Source organism: Equus quagga, unplaced genomic scaffold (assembly GCF_021613505.1).
Source record: "Equus quagga isolate Etosha38 unplaced genomic scaffold, UCLA_HA_Equagga_1.0 76195_RagTag, whole genome shotgun sequence".
Taxonomy (NCBI): domain Eukaryota; kingdom Metazoa; phylum Chordata; class Mammalia; order Perissodactyla; family Equidae; genus Equus; species Equus quagga.
Window position 1 is genome coordinate 95,570 of NW_025803138.1, and position 19,668 is coordinate 115,237.

The following is a 19,668-nucleotide window of genomic DNA, read 5'->3' on the forward strand; positions in this document are numbered from 1 at the left end:
CTTGGGCATGGACAAGACTTCAGACCACCTAAGAGGAGGCCCCTGACCTGTTCTAGTGCTTGTGTCCCCTGACACGTAGATCTGACTACAAGCCAAATCATGACACTCTGTCCAAATCTCATAGCTGAATCCTCTTATTCATAATTTATACCCACACCTACTTCCCAGGAGAAGTGAGGTGAATCCTAATGCAAAAATCATTAGGAAGGAGAGAAAGGGGTCAATCAAGTGAGAAGAGAGGAATGTCATTGTTGCAGCTGTAACTGGAGATTCTTATGGACCTAGGATGCTAAGCTGAGCTCTGGAGCTTCCTGGGGGCCAAGGAGAGCTTGGCCATTAGTTCTCCACCATCTGATGCTGTGCAGAGTAGCATTAGCCTTGAATCCAGGTCTTGTAAGCAAAGGTGCCCCAGGCTAGACTGGCTAGGCTACAAGGGGTCCCATCAGGAGCCACATCAGGGCCAGCATCACTTACAAGAACAGAGACACTTTCACCTCCTGCTGACTCTCCAAAGATAGTCACAGAGCCTGGGTTTCCTCCAAAGTTGGCAATGTTTTCCTGGACCCATTTCAGTGCGGCCACCTGGTCCAGGTGACCCCAGTTTCCTGGGCTGTGTTCGTCCCCTGTGCTGTGAGTAAGAGAACAGAGTGAGCTGGGAGCAGAGATGTCATGGCAGGGCTCTCAGGACCACAGATGGGGTTGTGGGCTCTAGGTGAGCTTTCTGAAATGAGACAGGGCTTCCATAGCCCTGACACGGGGCTCTTCATCTGCCTTCCTTCCTGTAGCATTGTTTTGTTGTGGGTTGTACATTCCTTTATCCGGTATCTGTTTATTGAGCATCAGCTATGTCCAAATGTGGTTCTAAGAGCCAGGAGCTCGTCTGAGAACAAAACAGGCAAACCTCTGACTACACAGAGCTCACACTATGGATCATAAACAAATAAAGGATAAGCATAGAATATGAGGTCAGGTACTGAAAGTGCTTTCAGGAAAAATAAAACCTGGTAAGGGAAATGGCAGAGGTGGGGCAGTGGGATCCTATTTGAGATCACACGACCAGGGATGGCCTCTTTGGGGCTGTGGCATTTGAGTAGAGAAGTGAATGAGTGAGCACAGAGCCTTGCAAATATCCAAAGAAGGGAATTCCAGGTGGAAGAAACTGCCAGTGCAAAGGCCCCGTGGTCCAGTGAGCAAAGTGTGAGTGTAGGACATGTAGCTAGAGAGAGCCCTGTGGCCCTTGGTAAGGACTGGATGCCATTGTAAGTAATGTGGGAAGTCACTGCAAGAGAAAGACATGATTCCGTTTATGTGTTAAGTGATCACTCTGGCTACTGTGCGGATCAGAGAATAAAAGGAGAAGTTATACAAGCAGGAGATTATTACAATGATTCCAACAAGACACACAGAGGGCTTAGACTGGAGTGGATGCAAGGGAGGAGGTTAGACTTGGCTGGATTCTGAATGAATCTTAAAGGTGCAGCCAAGAGGATTTTCTAGTCCACTGGATGTGGTGTGAGAAAAAGAGAAGAGTCAACGCTGACCACAAGGCCTTTATCCTGAGCAAGCAGAAGGATGCAGCTGCAGCAGCTGAGCAGGAGGCGCTGTGGGAAAAGTGGGAGTGTTTTTGGGGGAGGGGCAGTGGGAATCGAGGCTTTAGTTTGTCCCGGTGAAGTGTGAGGTGCCCTTTGATGTTCAGTGGAGACAGCAGGAGGTAGAGGAGGTGGTTAGTGATGTGCATCTGGGTTTCGAGAGAGAATTTGGGGCCCAAAATAGAGAGCTGTGATATTGCTCCCTGAGGTAGCTCAGGGCAGCAGTCCAGATGGAGAGGGAGACACACAGAGGCCCAAGGACGGAGAGGAGGAGGGCCCAGTGAAGGGTCCAGAAGGAGCAGTCCGTGAGGTAGGAGGTGACCAGGAGCCAAAAGCAGGAAGCTTTTCAAAAACATGTGAGTGACCATGAGTGGATGCTGCCCAAATTGTGTATGGTTGTTTTCAAGGTTGGGCTAATTGGTGACCTTGAGCAGAACAGTTTGGTGGTGTCATCAAGATGAACACCTCACTAGTGTGGGTAGAGTAGAGATGGGAGGAGAGGAAGCAGGGAGAGCTAATGTAACAGTTTCCCTGTAATGTGGAGTGGAGTAATGGCCCCTGGGTGAAACAGAGGAGGAATCTCAAAGAAGGCAATGCATCCTGAGTCATGACTTGCCTGCGATAACCCTTCTCTACCTCCATAGGTCTTTCCAGCGAGTAGCCCACCTGCCCCCCCCCCCCCCCACCCCACAAGGCCACCCATCAGCCATCTCAGGTTCAGAGGTCCTGAGGCTGAGGCATTCAGAAAAGGCTCTCAAGAACCCTATGCTGCAGGGAACCTGCTTCTGGTTCCATGGAGATGCGATGGAGAAGACTCTAGCCTTGACTCATGAATGTGCAAAATGCAGAAGAAAACGGGATGAGAGGACCTGCCATTCCCTGGGAGGGTTGTCCCTCGAGATCATATGCTCTCACAACTTCCTAGCTCCGGCCACCCATTCTCTCACCCACACCATTCACTGAGCTCCCATCAAGAGTCTGCCCCTCCCTCACTTTCCCATAAGGTAAGATGTGTCAACTTCTAACTGTTGTGCAGCATGCTGTCACTTTAGAGGTTGCAATGTGCTGAGGCAGCACAGATGAAAAGAACATGAGTATTTCAGAGAACGTGACATTTGAGTTATCCAGCCCTGGTGGTCTAGCGCTTAAGATTCAGTACTCTCACCGTTGTGGCTCAGGCTTATTTCCCAGGCTGGTAACCGCACCCCGAGTCTGTCAGTTGTCAAACTGTGGTGGCTGAGTATTACTGTGATGCTGAAAGCTATGCCACCAGCACTTCAAATACGAGCAGGGTCACTCATGGTGGACAGGTTTCAGTGGAGCTTCCAGACCAAGACAGACTTGGAGGAAGGACCTGGCTATCCACTTCCAAAAAAAATTGCCGTGAAAACACTGTGAACAGCGATGGAGCATTGTCTGATCTAGCACCAGAAGATGAGAGGATGGCACAGAAGGACCAGGCAGAGTTCTGCTCTGCTGTACGTGGTGGCTAGGAGTCTGAATTGAATCAATGACACTAACAACAAACCTTTGAGCTGAGCCTTGCAAGATGAATAAAAGTTTGTTGGGTCAAATAGGCATTCCAGGCAGAGGGAACAGCACATGCAAAAGCTTAGAAGCAAGTGGACCAGTGTGGCTGGGGAATGAGAAAGTAGATGTAGTGTAGTTGTGAAGGGCCTTGGGTGCCTCACTAGGGAATTTAGCAAAGATCCTCCTGGGGGCTGACCTGACAAGAGCTGAGTCCTAGTACACTGGCTCTGGGGGACAGTGTGCAATGAGGAAGTCCAATATCTTACCTGAAAAATCCCCAAATGCCCAGGCGGTACTGAATGGTCACCACCACCACATTTTCATAGGCAGAGAGGGGCAGCCCATCATAGGTCGATGCTCCGCCTACCACCAGACCACCTCCGTGGATCCACACCATCACCTGGACAGGGAGGAAGCCAAATTACTGGTTACAGGAAGCAGATCTGAGAAGGACTTCAAGAGGTTGCCTACTTTGCTCTCCTACCTCTTAGCGATGACTCAAGGAGGCCGTTACCCAAAGTTCACCAGTCCACAGTAAAGTTGGAGCAGGCGGTCATTCTTCTTCCCCATTCTCCTAGCTGGGGCCCAGGCCACCAACCCATTCAATGCATCCTCATTTCCCCTGCGTGTCCCCCAGCCTCAGTGCCACCCCTTCCCAGGGATCTTCCTGCTGAGAACACCATCATGGGAAAAGCCAAGGCTTAGGGTGTCATCTTCTTCCCAACACTTCCATCATCCTCGTGCCTGGACCCCTCCCTCATCTCAGCATACTCTGCATGCCACAGCCCTTGTACTTCAGCTTCATCTTAGTTACCTCTTAGGCAGTGAGTTAAACTTCTCCTATGTGTAAATGATTCTCTCAAGAGGAGCACATGTCCCCAGTGGCATGTCTTCCTAATATGCCTTCCCTCTGCCTCCACCTGAGTCTTCTCCATCCCCAAATCCCACTTATACTCCAAAGCCCAGCCTAAAAGCCACCTCCTCCAAGAAGTCTTCAATCACTTGACATAATGATCTAAGAATCTACTATGTCCTGGGGACTTTGATAAGAACTGAGGATCAGGGTGGGCACAGTTCATGACTCATGATTCCTGCGCATCATGCCAGGTGAGTCCCGGGAGATGGCTGGCTGCTCACACCCCTCCCTTATCCACCCCAGGGATCCCCTACTTTTCCAGAAGCCCCTTCCCCAGACTCCAGCCTGAGTCTGGAAGCCTGCCCATCTCTGGGCCTCCCTTTACTCAGGAAATGCTGACTCATTGGGTCATCAGCCCATGCCAAAGACAACTAGGGAGGAAAATTAGCAAGAACAAAATCTCAGATGTTTGGCCAAAGACAAAACAAAGTGCTTCCTGGATTGACCCAGGTTCTGTCCCCACACATCCCTCACAGGACACCTTCCAAGACTGATCTGCATGTTGAGGTAACACCGCACACAGGCTCGATTTCCTAGTCTGTATCAAAGAGCACTGGTTTGAAGATCAGAAGACTTGAACGAACTCTTATCCTGCCACCCCTATTGTGTGACCTCGCCTTCCCCTCTCTAGGCCTCAATTTGTCTATCTGTAAAGGAAGGATTGGGTTGTTGGCTTATCTCTAAGGTTCTTTTCAATTCTAACATTATTGGAAATTATGTCTTATCTGCTCTCTGTGTCAGATTCTTAACCTATCCTCCAAGAGCAATCATTCTTCCTCTTTGTTAGTGTAAGAGAACTCGGAAAAATCGAAATGCACATTACAGAGATGTAACAAACTCCCCCAAAGATCCTATGTCTGTCACTAGAGGAAAATGGGGTTGAAAGGAAGTACAATATGCCACTGCAAAATATGCCATTTTGGTATACTGCTTATTTTGAAATAAACTTACTTAAGAAAATTACTTAGGAAACAGCAAGTGCAAGAAGGACACTCTAACCCTTTTTTGTCTCCTGAAAGCAGGAAGTAAATCTCCATGTGAAGGGTACCCTCCCTGCACCAGGAGGGGAAAAGGCATCCTTATCACCAGAGGTGTGGAATTCAAGGCCGAGAAAGCTGAATAAACAAACTTTGCTACTCCCTCTTTCCCTTTCTACTTCAAGCCAAAATCCTTTGCTTTGTCAAATCTTCACAAATTACTGTTTCCTTATCTAAAGCATGTAAATGCTGCTTCCTTTGGCGATTTCTTAGATGCTTCAATTTTGATAAGCTCCTGTATGCATGAAGTTAAATTTGTTTTTCTCCTGTTAATCTGTTTTAAGTCAATTTAATTATTAGGCCATCCAAAGAATCTAGAAGAGAAGAAGGGAAAGGTTTTCATCCTCTGCAGTTTCCTATGATCACGTGGTTGGGCTGTGCTGGATAAAGTAAGCCGTGGGGCCCCTGAAACAGCCATGGCTGGTGGTGGCCCCACCCCAAACTACCTTCATCCTCTTCTAGTCTCCACCAGAAGATCCTGGAGGGCTGGAACTCGCTAGCCTTGACCAGTGGTTCCCACCACTTACCGGCAGCCTGCTTTTCTTTGTTAAGTCAGCGGGAGTGTAAATATTTAGGTAAAGACAGTCTTCAGAAAACTTGAGAGCAATCTTCTCCTTTCTGTTGGTAACGAGGTCTGAGAGCATCTGACCCATCACTGCGTCCTGGGAGCACCTGGGAGGAGTGGGGAGAAAGAAGAAGTCCCGAGTCAGTCAGAGCTAAGCAAGGAGACGTCTCTTGTGGTCAGTCTGGGACTTGGACTGGGAGGGTTAGACCTGTAACACAGCTGTTCTTACCAGACTGGAGACACTGGAATGGGCAGGAAAGTACCTGAGAATCTGGGTGGGGGGCCCTGGGGCTCACTAAGGTTTCCCAGGATGGCGTATAGTGAGGAGGCTTGGCACCTGTCTCCTTCCCAGAGCCTTCGACATGCCCTGGGTCAAGGAGAGGAGACTGCCTCTACAACTGGAAGAGGACGATTTCCTGCACACCCCAATGCAGCCTGGCTCTCCCCTGGGCTCTGTATGTTGGGCTGCAGGTAAACATCTTCTAGTCCATGAGAGACTTCCATAAACCGAAAGAAGTCACTCAAATGGCAGACATTTAGGGCTTACAACAGGTCAGGGATGAAATATTTGTGGGGCAACAGTAAAAGAACTGCGTTCTAGTGTTGCCTCATCCACTAATATCACAGGGTGCCTTGGTTGAATTCCTTCCCTGCTCTGGCCTCAATCTGCCAGACGTAGTGAAAGGAGTGATTTCCATAAGGGTCCACAGCCCTGGTAACCTACAATCCTGTCATCAACCCATCACAGGAAAGCACTAATGGTTGCCCTAATAACAGGTCTTAAAGACCCAACATAGATTGCAATTAGTAACATTTACTGAGTCCTCCTAGCATGCCGGGTGTGTACTCCTGTGCATTAACTCGTTTAATCCTCAAATCAGCCCCATGACATTGGTTCTCTTACTATCCAAGTTTTATAGGCAAGAAAATTGATGCAAAGAGAGGTTTGAAATCCTCCCTTCACACAGCCAGAAAGATCCATACTATCGAGCACTTATATTTCCAAGGTTATTATGAGCAACATTTCCTGATCTCAGTGTACCCAGAAGGCAGGCATCACTGCCCCCAGTATGAGGATGAGGTGACAGAGGCACCAAGGTGCTTGGATGGCACCGCTGCCAAGTGCCATGTTCAGAGGCTGCAAAGATGACTTCCTGATCTCCACCCTGGGGGAAACGTTCCTGGATCACTAAGAGCAAGAGGCATAATATTCACAAAATAAGAAATTCATATGTCAAAAAAGGGAACAATACTAATATTCAAATAACGCAGAAGAAAAAGAAAATATATATATATAATTATGATTATAATAATAATTATCATTTTGTCCATCCATTAGCCAACAACATTTTTTAATAGCCCCAAGCATTGCCTAAGGTCCAGTGAATGGAGGTTTTCATATATTAATGGAAGTAATGTAGTTAGGACATTTCTGGAGGAAAATTTAACAACAGGTGCATTTTCTTGGACTCAGAGAAGTCATTTCTTAGAAGTTATCCAAAAATATTCCTGAGTGTGCACAAAGATTTAGCTACAATGTGTTCATCAGAGCACCACATATTATCAAAAACATCAAAAGCAAATTAATGACCTCAAATAAGAGATAAGGTAAATAAAATATGATTCAGTACTCAAGGTAATGTGGCTATAAAATGTCAGCCTGTGATATTTAATGACATAGAATGATATTCATGATATATTTATAAATGAGCAAAGCAGCCATTTAAACTCTCTGTATAGAGTAATGGGATATTGTGATTTATGATAAGAAATACATATTTCGTTGTCTAGTTTCTGGGACACAGCTCCTAAAATGCTGGGATTTCCTGAGTGATGAGAACAATAAAGGCGTCTTTTGTGATATTAACGAGGTGATCTCTGGACCACAGCTGATGATGGATGCTGGTTGTGGGAGAACCAACCAGTGACTAGAGATTTGGAACTTCCAGTCCACCCGGCTGATCTCTGGAGAAGGGAGAGGGTCTGGATGTTGAATCAATGGTAAAGGGCCAAGGATTTAATTGATAATGCATATGCACATAAGCATTCATAAAAAACCAAAAGGACAGGGGTTCAGAGAGCTTCCAGGTTGGTGAACCAGAACAGGTCCACATGCCATGGTGCCAGGTTCCAAACTCCACAAGGACAGAAGCTCCTTTCTTCAGAACCATGCCCTATGTATCTATTCATCTGGCTGCTGATTCGTAACCTTTAATATTCTGCATAATAAACTGGTCGTCTAGTGAGTAAACTAATTTCTTGAGTTCTGTGAGCTGCTCTAACAAATTAGTGGAACTCAAAGCGGGATCATGGCAAACTCTGATTTATAGCCGGTCAATCAGAAGCACAGGTAACAATCCAGACTTGTATTGGCATCTGAAGCAGAGGGCAGTCTTGTAGGACTGAGCCTTTAAACTGTGGCATCTGATGCTACCTCCTGGTAAATAGTGTCTGAATTGAGTTGAATTGTGGGACACTCAGCTGGTGTCTGAGAATTGCTTGTTGGTGTGTAAAAAAGCAAAACACATTGGAGCTGTGTGCAGATTCTTCTGTGGTACTATTTTTAAGGGAGTAAATAGCCAACAGATAAAAGACTGCAGAAACACAATACAAATATGAGCAGCGGTTCCCTCCAGGGAGTGGAATAGTATATGATTTTCATTTTCTTACCTTTCCCTATTTGTATGTCCTCACTTTTCTGTAATAAGTATGCATTCCACTTGCAATCAGGAAATAAAAACAGGTAACATTATTTTTAAAGGAAGTGGTGAAGAGTAGAGAAGAGGAAAACAAAAGAAAAAAAAGGAGGAAATTCCCAGAAGGGTCTTCCTGACAAGAATAATGTCTAAATGGATGCATGGAGGCATTCAGGTGCCCTCGGGTGTGGCTCACGGGTTCCTTTGCCCAGCTTGGCCAGGGTGATTAGGACACACCAAGCATTGCTCTGCTCCTGACTGTGTGGCTAGACACACCTGGGAGCTGAGAATTTCCCTGATCGACACCCCAAAGCACTCCCCACCCACACACTGCCTGGCTCACCCTACCTGCCAACTATAGCAAAGTTCAAGACAGGAGAATAAACAGAACCACTACATCTAATCCCTCTCTCGCTCACATTTTAGTTTTTCTCCAAAGCACTTGTCATATTCTAACGTATTACATAATTCACTTATTAATTTGCATGTTGTTTATTATCTGTCTCCCCTCCTAGAATGCAAGCTCCATGAGGATGGCATCTTTGTTCTGTTCACTAATGGATCCCAGGACCTAGAACATGCCTGGCACACAGTAGGTGCTCAATAACGATGTGTTGAATAGAGGGCTCTAGAATGCTCTGAGAGTTCTGGAATGTCTCTAAGAATCTGCAATGTCTTCAGGATTCTAGAACAAAGTATGAGCCACTCGGAGGATGGCCTTGGCTCCTTCCTGAGTCACTTTGAGGCACACACCCACTGAAAGATGCCAAAGCCCCAGGCTTACATGGGAGGGTAGGAGGTGGTGTTCTTCACGAAGGGCCATGGATCTGCAGGCTGTGGCGGAGCAAACCTCAGGGATCCCAGGGGGGGCTTGGCAAAAGGGACCCCCAGGAAAACGGCCACGGGCTGTGCAAATCCTTCCAGGCTGACGTGCTTCCCCAGGACCTTGCCCTGCGCGGTGTCCACCACAGGCGGCGAGGATGGGTACCCTGCTGGACAGTGAGAGGAAATGAGGACACGTCAGCGGTGAAAGGCTTGACCTGGATTCTGGGAGTCTTGCCACTTTCAGCTTGTGACCTTGAATGAGTCACCTCAACTCTCTAGGCCTCTGTCTCTTCTTATGTAAAAGGGAGAGGAGGTCAACTGTCCTTCCTAACTCCCAGGACTGTCTTAAGGAACAAATTGGACATGGAGGTAAAACGGCATCAAGTGAGAAGGAACTGCAAGAAGGAGAGCTGCTGGGAGTGAAGCAGACATTGGGTTGCACTCTCAGGAGCCCTGGAGACAGTTATCCACGAGGATCCTGGCGCTGAGCTGCGTGCTGGATGGGAGGATGGACAAGAGGCGGCCCCTCTTCTCAGAAGCTCTGAGCCTTGTGGGGAGAATGAGCCACATACACGCTCGACCCTACTGCTGGGGAGAAAGCGGTCAGTGTCCTGAGAGAGGGACCAGTAAGGTCCTGCAGGAGTTAGAAGAGGGAGCGAGGGCTTATGATTGGGTGGCATCCTGGAGGTGGTGACCTTAGAGTTGGGACTTGCAGTAGAGGAGGACTGAGCAAGGGAAGATGGAAGATGGGTTATAAAGGTATAGACTAGAGAAGGGATTATGCCGAGGCGAGGCTCTGAGACAACAAAAGGCAAGGCCTGCCTGAGGAAGAGTGATGGCCCATGTGAGGCAGAGGGAGTCTATGGGGAGTGGAAAATAATCCTGGGGTGATAAAGGTTCATCTCTGGCATGGCCTCAAATGCCAGGCTAAGGGTTTGGGCTTTATTTATTGGGTAAATGAGCAGCAATGAACTGTTAGAGTATGGGAGAGTGACACCATCAGCTTGAGGAGTATTCTTCTGGCGACTCTGAGCAGGGTCGTCCAGAGGGGCTGAGACTGGGGTCAGATCCCCATCTGTTCCGTTCTTGTGGAGCAGACAGCTCTTCCTCACTGAGCTGAAGTTCCTCCCCTGCAGCTTCCACATCAGCCCTGCTTCTACCTGCTGTGGCCCGTCCTGAGCTCCCATGTGGCAGCGGCCTTGCAGACCCCTGAGCCTGCCCATCCCTCAGGCCTTCTCTTGTCCGTCCTCAGATTCTTCAAGCGTTCCTCGTAGGAAATGATGTATAGCCTCTCCTCCCAACTGCTTTCCTTTAGGTGTACACAAAAGGGCAGCATCTCCCTCAAAGTGTGTGGCCACAGCAGAAAGAATAACCCAGACTTGCTCTTAAAGAAGAATATCCAGTGCTAACCTTCAGGAGAGATGAAGTGGACAGAACCAGATGCCGAGGGTGACAAAGTGGGCGATGGGGTGAGAGGCATCAGCCATAGTGGTAAGAGCAGCATTTACCACGTGTGTTATAGGTAATGTTAATATACTGAGCACTTCCTCTGTGCTGATGTGCATTCCAGATCAGCTAAATTAATCTTCACAAAAGCCTTGCTAGGTAGGTGTTCATATGCCCATTTTACAGATGAGGACACTGAGGAAATGGAGGCACCCAGTATGGACATTCTGAAGACGGAAATGGGATGGCTTTGCTAACTGGGCACCATTGGTAAAGGAATGATCCCTCCTAATTTGGTTCTTACTCTGCCCTTATACACAGTTCCAGGCCTCTCATGGTGTCACACCACCAGAAAGAAGACAGAATCCATGTGCGGTGTGGGCTGTCAGGACAGTGATGGCCAGAGCACTGGCTCCAGATTCAGGAGTCACAGATCGATTCTAGAGGATGAATTTCCAGTTGACATTGAACAAGTACATCTCCCTGTCTAAGTCTCAGTTTCTCGATCTATCAAATGGCACAGATGTAAGCTGAAGTCCCTTGCTGCACCGTTGTATTAACCTTGTCTTTCAGTTTCTCTGATCAGATGCTTTGACATCTAGGCCCTTGCTGACCCTGGCGGGACCACCCCTCCTGAAGCCAGGCATTGCTAATGGCAGGAATCAGCTCCTTTTCCAGCATGCCGGAGCCCACACCCCGACCACCTTCTTTATCAGGTTCCTGCCTTAAGCAAACCAGGGCCAGGCACCTGACAACTGCAGACAACCCCCAGGCCCCAGAGCTGGTTGAAATTATTGATTTTGCCAACCCTAATCTTGCTTATCCTGCCTCATCCTTTCATTTCTACAGCAACCAGGATGAAGACTCTTGTCCCCAATTCCTCCTCCTCCCTCTGCCTCCTGACCCACCCAAGTGCCTCACCTTGTGGCGCCCCCATGGTGGTGATGTGTCCCCTCCCCTTGGGAACTGTGAGTAACAAATTATCTTCTCAACGGCAGTCAGCTCGTGGTCTGTTAGGCTTACCATAACTCAAATTTCTGTTAGTATACCATATTTTCAAACAACGCCTTCATTTATGAATACTTTTTTGCATTCTCTCTATACCAGAAACCATGCTCTTTAGAAACAACAACCCATTTCATTTTCACAATAGCCCAGTGAGAAGCTACTGTTGTTATGTCCAGTTTTAGTGGGAAAACTGAGGCACAGAAACGTTAAGTAACATGGTGACAAATAAAAATGGCAAGCAATAGGATATATTGGAGTATATGAGGAAGCCATTTGGTATAAACCTAATTCGGCCTGACTTTTTTTTTTTTCCTCCAAAAGGGCCTGACTGGCTATTGAGCACGCATTGCACATCTGCTTAGACATTTCCTATGGCCAGAACAAAGGCCCTTGAGATAAAGATGCAACTTCCCCCCGACATTAGCATTTTTCCTTAGGCTAGGAACTGATTGCTGCACTCACCTCCCAGCTCACCTGTGACCACCCAGCTGGAGACAACAGACTGCCACCCTGCTGTGTTCACCGAGACAGAAGACCTACCTGCTATTTCCATCAATCGCTGTGCCGGCAGAGTAGTCTCGCGACTATTGTAAAAGGGACATTCCAATCATATGTGAAACATCCTCTTTGAAGGTATATAACGACCCTGTATACCCCCCCCCCCCCACCTCTTTGGAGTGCTCTGTTCCTTTGTGGAAAGACTCTCCCGGGTTATAATCCTCAGATTTAAGCTCAGAATAAACTCACCCAAATTTTCATTTATAGATTGGATATGGATTATTTTCGTCGACAATGGCTAAGAACTCACAGCTACAAAGTGCTGAGCTGGAACCTAAACCCAGGCGCTGTGGCCCCAGAGTCAGTATTAATATCTGCTAAGCTAGTCTCCATGATTTGGCTGTATCCAGACTAATAATCGGGGAGAAAACAAACCGAGATCTCAAAAGTCATTATCTGTGAGACATGAGGTTAGCTGGTTGCCTTTTGCGAGTGTGCAGGCAACTGAGGTCTCAGGGTGTTTATCCTCCACTGCATCTCTGTCAGACTCAGGGCTGGGGATTGTCTGAGCTCCAAGTCTGTGGAGCTCCATTGTCTGTGTCCAAGTGGGCACACTGCTTTTGAACCGGACCTGTCACACCTTTGTCCTATATGTGTTTCCCTCACCTCATCCCTGGACAAGAATTTCCAATGTGCCCGCAATTTGTATTTCAGAAAGACTCACCCCAAACTGTGGAAGAGGCCACGGAGACCAGGACCAGAGAGAAGAGCCACATCGTGGAAGGACAGCAGCTGCTGCGCCTGCAGGACTCAGTGCCGCTGGAAGGGGCTGTGCAGTCAGCCCCAGAGCCCTTCCCCGCCCTGCCCCTCAAGTCCCACCCTCGTAGCCAATGGCCTAATCAGGCAGAGAAGCTCTCTCCCTTCTAAGGATCTCTCTGGGCCTTTTTGGAGCCTCTACACCACACCCACCCAGAGTTTACCCTGTTATCTGAGCAGCACTGAGTAAACTCTCCGATTACAGACAGCCTCAGACTGGTCAAACAACTTGTTACATAAGCGTGTCTCCCTTCCTAAGCTCCAACCTTAGTGCACTGTGAGCTTCCCAAAAGCAGGTACAAGCGACAGAAGCCTTTGCACAAGTCTTTAGAGAGATTTTGGTCTGTGGTTCCCAGAACCAGCTTGAAAACTTTTAGAGAAACTCCCAGCCCTGCAGCTGCTCAGCTGGGGAACTGAGGACAAAACTCTTCATTTCCCTGGGTTTCTATTTCATAGGGGTCTATGCTGCCGAGTTTGGAGGCATCTTAAATTTCATCCAGGCTGCCTTCTGATGCCTAAATTAACTTTACAATATTCCTGCCAAGTGACTGAGCTCCTGTTGCACACCTCCCAGCTCAGGGAACTCATTACCTCTAGAGGCAAAGATCTTTGGACAGCCTGTTCTTGCGTAAAAAAAATTCCATCTCTCCATGGATCCTCACTATAATCATCCATCCAACCTTCTGTTTATTCATTATTCCATTTATTCATTCATTCTCCAAAATTTACCAAATGCCTGCCACTGTGCTAGGTGTTATAAATACAAAGATGAGTTCAAGACATGTTCCATCTCCTCAAGGAGTTCACTGTATAGTAAAAAAGCAAATGAGGCATGGGGAGAGGTGTGAATTTCAATGCAATACAAGAGCACCAAAATTCAGGGATCCCAAGTGCTCTGGGTATACTTAGGAAAGTGTGGTTTACTTGCTGGGGACACAAGGAAGATGCTCAAAGCTTTTTTCGTAGAAGCATTAAATATCTAATAGTAGAGAATCCCTTAAATGCACTCTGGTACAGCTGGCTAAGGACACACTATGCATTCCCTCAAACTAGTGATACTCACCTCTATTTATTGACAAGGAAAGACAGACATGACCTATTATAAAGGGAAAATAAGGTCTTAAACAGTCATGGCTGCTTTTTGGAAACAGTTTGGTAGTTCCTCAAAAATTAAACGCAGAGTTAGCCTATTTCCCAGAAATTCCACTCCTAGGTGTGTACCCAAGATAACTGAAAACACATCCATAAAAAACTTGTACGCAAATAGCATTATTCATAATTGCCAAAAGTGGAAACAACCCAAATGTCCACCAACTGATGAACGGACAAATAAAATGTGTTGTATTCACACAACGGAATATTGTCCAGCCATGAAAAGAAATGAAGTATGGATACTTGTTACAACATCAATGAACCTTGAAAATATTATGTTAATGAAAGAAGCCAAATACAAAAGGCCACATATGGTATGATTCTATTTACGATAAATGTTCAGAATAACCAAATCCGCAGAGACAAAAAGTAGATTAGAGGTTGCTTGGGGAGGATGGAATGAGGAATGACTGCCATTGGGTAAGAGGCTTCTTTCTGGAGTGAAGAAAATGTCCTGGGATTAGATAGTGGTGGTGCTTACACAAATTTGAAATATAATAAGACCACTAAATTATACTTTAAAACAGTGAATTTTATGGTATGTGAGTTATATTTCCACAAAATAAAAAAGTATTTTTTTTAAAAATTCAGTCAAGTATAATATCCCACTTTAGTGAAAATATCTATCTTTATTTGCACAGGAAAAATTCTAGAAGGTTACACATCTAATTAGTATTACAATAGCCATTTCCTGGCTGTAAAATTGTGAATGTTTATACTCATTTGCATTTTCCACTTTTATTCATTCAGACGTTCATTTGACAAATATTTGTTGAGAGCTCACTGTGTGGTGAACACTGTGCTTGAGTGTTTTGTATGCAGGATCTCACTTAGACCTCAAATAACCCTGTGACCTGATACTATTATCTCCTGGGGCTCAGCCTGGTCAGGAACTGGCCCACAGTCACACAGCGGGTACAAGGAAGAGCTGAGGGTTGAACAAAAGCTGCACAACGTTACACACCATACTCTCCACCATGCTGCCGTGGTGTCAAAACTTTTTGACAAACTGACTTTGTTGTTTCCCTAAGCACATGGTCGGTACCCCTGTGGGTGAGCTCAGGCGGCCTCTCTCTTCTGGGATCTTCTCCACTTTTGCCCCTTTTCTGTGCCATGCCTTCCTGCTGACCCCTTCTGGATCCTCAGGCTGCCTGGAAGGCTGGTTGGAAACAGAAGTGCTAGGGTTCTTGAGAGCAGTAGTGAGCAGATGGTAGAGGTGCTTACTGATGGCTCACACTTCATGGTTCTCTCTCCCAGTGAGGACTTGTCACTGAGAAGGTGCTCCCCAGCCAGGAACGCCTGCCCCAGTCCCCCTCACATTAACTGAGTCATGAGCTTCATTCTTGCCAATGGAGAAGGAGGCAGGTGTGAAGCACCATTGTCTCCAGGCCAGCGCAGTAAAGAGGCAACTGTGCCTTCTCCACGCTGGTACTCTTCTCTCAGTGTCATCGGCAAGCCTGCCTGTGTCCAGGCCAGACCAGCATTGGCATCAGGGACAACTGGGAAACCAGCAGGCATAAAACACATGAAAATCCTAGGAAAGTTCACAGGTTCTTGGCCAAGGCTGTAGGTTACAGCTAAACAAAGCTTGTGGACACACAAATTCAAAAAGGGATGCTCATTTGTACTAATTCTAGACACTGTGGCAGGCCACAGAGGGAGCCCTGTGGTGGGGTGAGGGCATTTGACAGCATTACAGCCAGTCCCCAGAGGTCATTGCTCCTGCACAGATTGACCTGGCCTGGGGGTCCTCACTTTTATCCAAGAAAGAAACACACATCATAAAGAGCACTCCTATCTCTATCCACATGGGGCAATCTGGGTGGTCTCATAGCAGAGAACAAGGCTGTTTCTAATCACTTAGCACACCACACACACGTGCACACACACAGGCACACCCCTGTTAAGGTATAACCATCCTGCCTTTTGCCCTGGCCAGCTGGCCTTTGCAACCTCGGCACACAGCCTTGGATCTTAGCCTATGAAGATTGTAGGGTGCTGACTTAGCACAATATAAAAGGCAGGGATGAATTATTCACCCAATTCTGTTGTTCAAGTATATGCCGCCTTGTAACACTAACCAATTTTGCAACTTTCTGTGTCCGACTGCAGCCTGGAAGCTCATTCCTGGTTCATGACATCTCTGTGGAAGTGATGAGTGAGAATGGAGTCTATGAAGGCTCAAGCCAGGCCTCAGTTTTGCTTAATGTGTGTGACCTCCTTCTATCACATTAGTATCGGTAAGCGATACAGCTGTTCTTGGTCAGTGGTGGTTGGTTGGGATTATCGCCTTTCCCTTGCAGAACTCGCGGAGGTTTACCATGTGGAACTACATGGTCTGAAGAGTAAACTCCTAGGAACCAGCTTTAACTCCTAAGTATCTGGGCAGATCTTAGGAGAGAAGAAACCTCTGGGGGCTCCAAATTAGCCCCCCAAAAAACTCTCCATCTCCGTTAATTTACTCAATAGATACATGAAGAGCACATCTAGAGCAAGCACTGAACTAGCATGAGCCCCCGTCCTCCTGGGCCCTTCACTTGACTTTGCCTATTGATCATGGGATTAATCAGGCAGAGCCTTCACGGTGGTGAACACTGCACTGGCAGCCCAGAGGTCAGGGAACCTCCCTGGGTGACTTTCAGGGATCCTTTCTGGAAACCAGCACACAAGAGGCAGGGGTGGCTATGAGTGTGGTGACCTTGTCTGCACCATCCAACGTGGATCAATATTCTGTGAATCTAGAGTTCTTCAACATTTTCCAATGCAGGCTAGACATGAGCAGTGTTTCTGGAATCTCAGTTCTTCTCATAATAATATCATGATTTTGTCATAACGGCATACCATCTGTACTATTGTTAGCAATTTTCTTAAACAGGTTAATTCTGTTTACTTGAGCACACTTATTCAAAAAGGAAATTTCACACCTTTTCCATAAATGGAAGACCTGAATAACTTGTCATGAATTAACAGTAAGCATGGAAAATGTGTCACTGTTTTTTTAAAAATTAAAATGATGGTAAAATTAAAAAGTGAATAAGGAAACATAAGCAATAACACCTCTAATTGATTTACAAAAATGTATACTGAAAAATAAGTTACTCAATGGGAAAACTGATCCATTGTTGTTCAGTTAGTAATATAAGGGCAGGAACAACCTTCACCACCTTCATGACCACTAGACAGGTGATCAGGCTTTAGCTTCATCGAAGGTCATAGTTACTGCAGCCCTTTCCTTGAGTTTCAGGGACCTTCCTTTTGACACTCAGATCACTGGGGAGAAATCTCATCATGTTCCCAATCTCAAGCCCCTGCATGCTGTATTTTAATTAGGGGGTCAAACTGCCCCGGGTCACTTGGGTCCTAGGACTGAGTGAGGGTGAGCGCCTGTGGCAAATTTTGACCTGAGGGTGAGTCCTGGAGGGGAGCACGACCCCATGGGCAAAAGTCATCATCCTGAATGGCACTAACAACTGGTTTCCATGTCATCTACATCAGGCAATCACATGGGACTGCCCAGTTTAGCTCCTGCTGAGTAGGCATGTATTGTGAGAGTAGGGTTACCTATGGTAGCAAACACATCCAGAATTTTGGGAGCTTCTTTCTTGCTTGTGTAAAGAACTGGGGTGTGGGGCTGGCCCCGTGGCCGAGTGGTTAAGTTCTCACACTCTGCTGCAGGCGGCCCAGTGTTCTGTTGGTTTGAATCCTGGGTGCGGACACGGCACTGCTCATCGAACCACACTGAGGCGGCGTCCCACATGTCACAACTAGAAGGACGCACAACAAAGAATACGCAGCTATGTACTGAGGAGCTTTGGGGAGAAACAGGAAAAAAATAAAATCTTTAAAAAAACAAAAAAAGAACTGGGGTGCTATTCAGGGCAACAAAGTGGCTCTCCTCCACTTTGTTATTCAAGGTTCTAACAAGGTCTGAAAACTTATTCTGTAAAGGGCCAAGTGGTAAATATTTTAGGCTTGGGGGTCATATGGTCTCTGTGGCAACTTCTCAATTCTGCTGTTGTAGCAAAAGCAGCATAGACAATACCTAGGAAAAGGGCATGGCTGCATTTCAATAAACCTTATTTTAAAAACCTGTGGTGGGCCAGACATGGCCCATGGGCTGGAGTTTGCAGACCCCTGATTTAGACCATGGCGGTTTTGCCATCTTTAGCTCATAGGTTCTAATGTTGTTATGGGTGTTTATTCCAGTCAGCTGAGGAGGGGAGGAGCATAAAGAAGTGAACATGGTTCCGGGGAGCAGGCATTTGGGGCCAGAGCTGCATGTGGCACTCCTCACCTCTGCTCACATTCCACTGGAAAGAACTTTGACATATGGTCAATCTAATTGCAAGGAAGGCTGGGAATTTTGTTTGTGTTGTGTGCCAAAGAAGCCAGGGCAGACTTTAATGGACAGTTAGCAATCCTGCCACAAATATTATCAATTAAATCACGTATTTGATATTAGAGATTTTTTTCTAATAACAGTAATACAAATGCATAACCACTATATAAATGCCTTAGTTTGTTGGCACACCATCTAAAATGATCTTGCATAACTCTGGGAACAAGTGTACTACACTTTGGTAAACACGGAGCATTTGCATTTCTGTGATTTAAATTCCAAAAGCCTGATTGTACCCAGTCCACACTTGCTAGGGCTACTCTCTAAAGGTTTCCTTCAGCCTTTTAAGAAGAAAGAATTTAAACAGGTGAACCAGAAAGACAGATAAACATTTAGGCCCGAAAAGTTAAGATTGAATTATGTTCTGGAAAGGGCTCAGCAAACTCAAATTGTTATCATAGATTTCATTTTAGACATGTGGGTAAATACAGTGACCTCAACTACTGAAAGGGTTGTGTGTTTTCTTACCATGAAAATTTATATGCATTTATGCCCCAAACTCTCCGTGACTTCTCCTGATTATATTGGGCATTAACAGGTGAGCAGAATTTGGAGGAGCAGAGAAGAGAGGACATTAGAAGTGGTGCAAGGTGGGTTTGTGGGCTTCTTGGGGAGGTCATTTGGGCTGGTTGGGTGAATAGAGGATCGAAGGCTTGAATGCCAAGTGAAGGTAAGCTGACTCTCATCTTGGACAATGGGGAGCCATTGAAAGGCTTTAATCCTGGAAATGACAGCATAAAAAAGGCATTTCTGAAAGTAGAATCCAGCAGAAGCAGGCAAGCCATTGGAGAGGCCAAGAGGATTTCTCTGAATAGGAACCTCCCAGGCACTCACTGGAAGGGTGGAAGGTGAGCTCTCTTTTCCCAAGATGGCTAAACTCGCTGTGTGTCAAAGCTTTTGGCCTTTTGTGCTCCCACAGGCCTCAACGAGAATAATGACATAGTGTCTCCAAAGTGCTGGACTGCACAAAGTTTGCTGGATCACAGGATCTATTGATGCTGTTCTCAGTTCTCACTTTAGAAGGTCATGGAAACCATGGGAAAGTTGTAACCCTCTGAGATCTCCCAAATCATTGTCTTTTCTGTCCTACTTGTCTACTTGTCCTTCTGTACCAGCAGGTCGGGAGCACATTGGGGGCAGGCACAAGAGTGTGTGGGAGGGTGAGTCAGTCCACGGTAACAGATCCCATCA

The 19,668-nt window shown here is 46.5% G+C and overlaps 1 protein-coding gene across 1 annotated transcript in view; it reads right to left on the bottom strand.

Annotated features, from left to right (window-relative positions):
• Positions 1-12,965, bottom strand: part of LOC124234467 (liver carboxylesterase-like) — a 31,086-nt gene extending 18,121 nt beyond the window's left edge. The window contains exons 1-5 of the mRNA XM_046651812.1: positions 12,835-12,965; positions 9,118-9,322; positions 5,600-5,744; positions 3,386-3,519; positions 475-628 (exon numbers count right to left, since the gene is read on the bottom strand). Coding sequence (XP_046507768.1) covers positions 475-628; positions 3,386-3,519; positions 5,600-5,744; positions 9,118-9,322; positions 12,835-12,886 — 690 coding nt within the window. The 5' untranslated portion in view covers positions 12,887-12,965. The remainder of the gene's footprint in view (positions 1-474; positions 629-3,385; positions 3,520-5,599; positions 5,745-9,117; positions 9,323-12,834) is intronic.
• Positions 12,966-19,668: the final 6,703 nt, after the last annotated feature.